General features: G+C 46.7%; 1 protein-coding gene across 1 annotated transcript; it reads right to left on the reverse strand.

Annotated features, from left to right (window-relative positions):
• Nucleotides 1-3,455: 3,455 nt before the first annotated feature.
• Nucleotides 3,456-4,401, reverse strand: LOC144486433 (uncharacterized). The gene has a single exon (XM_078204470.1). The coding sequence runs from the start codon at nt 4,196-4,198 to the stop codon at nt 3,461-3,463; it is 738 nt and encodes a 245-aa protein (XP_078060596.1). The 5' UTR covers nt 4,199-4,401; the 3' UTR covers nt 3,456-3,460.
• Nucleotides 4,402-4,705: the final 304 nt, after the last annotated feature.

Here is a 4,705-nt window from a genome sequence, read left to right on the forward strand (position 1 = left end):
CATCCTTACCCGGTCTGGCCGACATGTGAATCCAGACCCACACAGCGATGTGGGTGAATCTTAACTGTCCCTCTGAAATGGCCGAGCAAGTCACTCCGTTCAGGGGCAATTAGGAGCTGAGCAACGTGTGCTGGGGCTTTGCCAGCAGTGTCCACATCCCAGGAAAGAATAAAGAATATTCCACGGAAAGTGATGGGTGATTTGAAATGAATTGAAAGTAGGTCAGGAGGTGCTCATATCGCCCAGAGCTGCTTTTCAATGGATCCTCCTGTTTAAAATAAAAACACATCAGTGTGCCCCTTTCCCAGACACAGTTGACCTTGGAATATCACAATGCTGTTTTTAAACATTCCTATGTTAAAGAATCAGTCATTTAGAATTGTGAAACACAGAAATTAAATGTTCCGTTTTTCCTGGGATCCTCCTGTGCCTGGCACCGGTGTCCTGAACAAGGTTATTAACATTCTCTGGGTTAAAGGTTCCTCCTGGTTCTTGCTGTCTGTTGTGTCCTTTGTCACAGTCGGTACCAGGACATTTCTATTGAAAGGTTGTTAAGAAATTCCAGTGAATTCCAGCCCCTTGTGTAACGTTCCATTTGGTGTGCGTCAGATTCAGAGACGTCCACGTGTGTGTGAAAAGGGTTCTGGGTAAGGGGTTTAACCCTTCTTTCCCCGTTAGTAACAATGAGCCCTGTATTCAATTCTGAAGTCTAAAGTCCTCATTAGATATCAATTCTACCTGTTATCTACATTTCACCAACCAGTCTATATTTTCATCACAGGACTGCAGTGGGAGCACCGTCAACATCTTACTGACTGGATCGATTTTATCGAGGAGATGATGAAGGTGATCGATGAGGGTAGAGCAGTGGATGTTGTGAACATGGATTTTAGTCAGGCTTTCGACAAGGTCCCTCATGGTCGGCTCATCCAGAAGATTAAGATGCATGGGATTCACGGTGACTTGGCCACTTGGATTCAGAATTGACTTCCCATAGAAGTCAGGGAGTAGTGGTGGAGGGTGTTTTTCTGACTGGAGGTCCATGACTAGTGGTGTTCTGCAGGGATCCGTACTGGGACGTGCGCTATTTGTGATATATATCAATAACTTGGATGAAAACGTGGATGGGTGGGTTAGTAAGCTTGCAGATGACACAAAACTAGATGGAGTTGTAGATAATGTCAAAGGTTGTCAAAGGATACAGTGGGATGTAGATCAGCTGCAGATATGAGCGGAGAAATGGCAGATGGATTTTAATCCGGGCAAGTGTGAGGTACTGCACTTTGGGAGATCAAATATTAAGGATAAGTATGCAGTTCATGTACAGAGGTCTTGGGGTTCAAGTCCAGAGCTCCCTGAAATTAGCCACACAAATATTTATCGGTAAAGAAGGCATATGGCATGCTGGCCTTTATTGAGTACAAGAGTCAGCGTGTCATGTTGCAGCTTTATAAAACTTTGTTTGGGCCGCACTTAGAATATTGTGTTCAATTCTGGTCACCACATTACAGAAAGGATGCAGAGGTTTTGATGAGGGTGCAGAAGAGGTTTCCCAGGATGCTGCCTGGATTGGAGGGTGTGAGCGACTGACAAACGAGGGTTGTTTTCTCGAGAGCGGTGGAGGGTGAGGGGAGATCTGATAGCAGTCTATAAAATGAGAGACAGAGAATCTTTTCCCCCAGAGTTGATATGTCTAATACCAGGGAGCATGCACTTAAGGTGAGATGGGGAAAGTTCAAAGGAGATGTGAGAGGTAAGGTTTTTACACAGAGAGTGGTAGGTGTCTGGAATGCGCTGCTCGGAGTGGTGGTGGAGGCAGATACGATAGGGGCGTTTAAGGGGGTTTTAAATAAGCACATGAATATGCAAGGAATAGAGGAATATGGACCAAGGGCAGGCAGAAAGGAAGAGTTTAATTTGACATCATGTTCGACACAACATGGTGGGCTGAAGGGTCTGTTCCTGTGCTGTACTGTTCTATGTTCTATTTGTGATCTCCATTTAGAAAAAGGAAACAGAGGCACTGGAGAAGGAGCAAGAAAGATTCACAAGAATAATCCCAGAACTGTCATCACTTGTGAACTCAATGGTGTTTCACCAAGTTTGCTGACTGAGTGAATCCCTTCCCAGTCAGAGCAGGTGACCAGCCTCTGCCTGGTGTGAACTCACTGGTGGGACATTAGTTCCCGAGAGCTTTTGAAGCCACGCCCACATTTAAAGGGTCTCTCCTGGGTGTGATGATGTTGTGTCTCGGCAGGCTGGATAACTGAGTAAATCCTTTCGCACACACCGAGCAGGTGAATGGTTTCTCCCCGGTGTGAACTCACTGGTGTTTCAGCAGTGTTGGTGATATTCTAAACCTCCTTGAACAGTGAGAGCAGCTGAACGGCCTCTCCCCGGTGTGAATGTGCTCGGGGATCATCAGTTCCTGAGAGCTTCTGAAGCCGGCCTCTCAGGCAGAGCATTTAAAGGGGCTCTCCTTGGAGTGAGTGGCTTTGTGTCTCAGCATGCTGGATGACTGAGTGAATCCCTTCCCACACACAGAGCAGGTGAACGGTCTCTCCCCAGTGTGAACTCGCTGGTGTTCCTGCAGGTTGGATGACGTTTTAAACCTCTTTGAGCAGTGAGAGCAGCTGAACGGTCTCTCCTCAGTGTGAATGCGCTGGTGGGACACCAGTCCCTGAGAGCTTTTGAATCCGCTCCCACAGTCAGAGCATTTAAAGGGTCTCTCATTAGTGTGAGTGACTTTGTGTTTCAGCAGGCTGGATAATTGAGTGAATCTCTTCCCACACATAGAGTAGGTGAACGGCCTCTCCCCAGTGTGAACTCGCTGGTGTATCTGCAGGTTGCATGAAGTACTGGGACCTCTGCTCTTTGGGATACATATAAATGACTTGGATTAAAATGTGGATGGGTGGGTTAGCAAGCTTGCAGACAACACAAAGCTAGTTGGAGTTGTAGATAGTGTAGAAGGTTGTCAAAGGATACAGTGGGATGTAGTTCAGCTGTAGATATGAGCGGAGAAATGGCAGATGGATTTTAATCCGGGCAAGTTTTTTTACATAGAGAGTGGTAGGTGTCTGGAACACGCTGCTCGGAGTGGTGGTGGAGGCAGATACAATAGGAGCATTTAAGGGGGTTTTAAATAAGCACATGAATATGCAAGGAATAGAGGAATATGGACCAAGGGCAGGCAGAAAGGAAGAGTTTAATTTGGCATCATGTTCGACACAACATGGTGGGCTGAAGGGTCTGTTCCTGTGCTGTGCTGTTCTACGTTCTATTTGTGATCTCCATTGAGAAAAAGGAAACAGAGACACTGGAGATGGGGCAAGAAAGATTCAAAGAATACTCCCAGAACTGTAATCACTTGTGAACTCACTGGTGTTTCACCAAGTTTGCTGACTGAGTGAATCCCTTCCCAGTCAGAGCAGGTGACCAGCCTCTGCCTGGTGTGAACTCACTGGTGGGACATGAGTTCCCGAGAACTTTTGAAGCCACGCCCACATTTAAAGGGTCTCTCCTGGGTGTGAGTGAGATTGTGTTTCAGCAGACTAGATAATTGAGTGAATCCCTTCCCACACTGAGAGCAGGTGAACGGTCTCTCCCCAGTGTGAACTCGCTGGTGTGTCTGCAGGTTGTATGATGTTCTAAACCTCTTTGAGCAGTGAGAGCAGCTGAACGGTCTGTCCTCAGTGTGAATGCGCTGGTGGGACACCAGTTCTCCAGAGCTTTTGAAACCACTCCCACAGTCAGAGCATTTAAAGGGTCTCTCATTGGTGTGAGTGAGATTGTGTCTGCTGAGGTGGGATGAATGAGTGAATCCCTTCCCACACACCGAGCAGGTGAACGGTCTCTCCCCAGTGTGAACTCGCTGGTGTCTCCGCAGGTTGAATGATGTTCTAAACCTCTTTGTGCAATGAGAGCAGGTGAACGGTCTGTCCTCAGTGTGAATTCGCTGGTGGGACACCAGATACTGAGAGCTTTTGAAACCACTCCCACAGTCAGAGCATTTAAAGGGTCTCTCCTGGGTGTGAGTGACTTTGTGCTTCAGCAGGTAGGATAACTGACTGAATCCCTTCCCACAGACAGAGCAGATGAATGGTCTCTCCCCAGTGTGACTGCGTTGATGAATTTCCAGCTCAGATGGGATTCTGTATCTCTTCCCACAGTCCCCACATTTCCACGGTTTCTCCATGATGCGGGTGTCCTTGTGACTCTCCAGGTTAAACAATCAGTTAAATCTCACACAGAACACGGGTACAGTCTCTCCCGCTATGAATGCTGCAATGTATTTTCAGGCTGTGTAACTGGTTAAAGCTCTTTCCACACTCAGTGCACTGGAACACTCTCACTCGGGTGTGTGTATCTCAGTGCATTTCTAGTAACAGCGATGTTTACAATCTTTTGAAGCCAAGAGGCCAGACGAACAATTCTCCTGCCAGGTTCAAAGGCCAATGATATTCAGGTCCCAAGAAATCGAGTCAATCTGTCAGATCTAGATGTGATGTTGGAGATTTCTGTCTGATTTCTCCTTGTCTAATATCCTGTGAGTCAATTTAGAAAAAAAACATCACAATTCAGAATACGATCAAAATTCAAATTGACATTTCTAGTTTCTATGGAGCATTCATTAAAGACACAGTCATGGAGCATTAAACTTGCCGAGCAGGGCCTCCCGTATCAGCACACAGGCAGCTGCTTT

Source organism: Mustelus asterias, unplaced genomic scaffold (genome assembly GCF_964213995.1).
Source record: "Mustelus asterias unplaced genomic scaffold, sMusAst1.hap1.1 HAP1_SCAFFOLD_342, whole genome shotgun sequence".
NCBI lineage: Eukaryota > Metazoa > Chordata > Chondrichthyes > Carcharhiniformes > Triakidae > Mustelus > Mustelus asterias.

Excerpts from the sequence above, each read along its gene's own strand:
- LOC144486433 (XM_078204470.1), bottom strand. The coding sequence starts at position 4,198 with ATGGAGAAACCGTGGAAATGTGGGGACTGTGGGAAGAGATACAGAATC.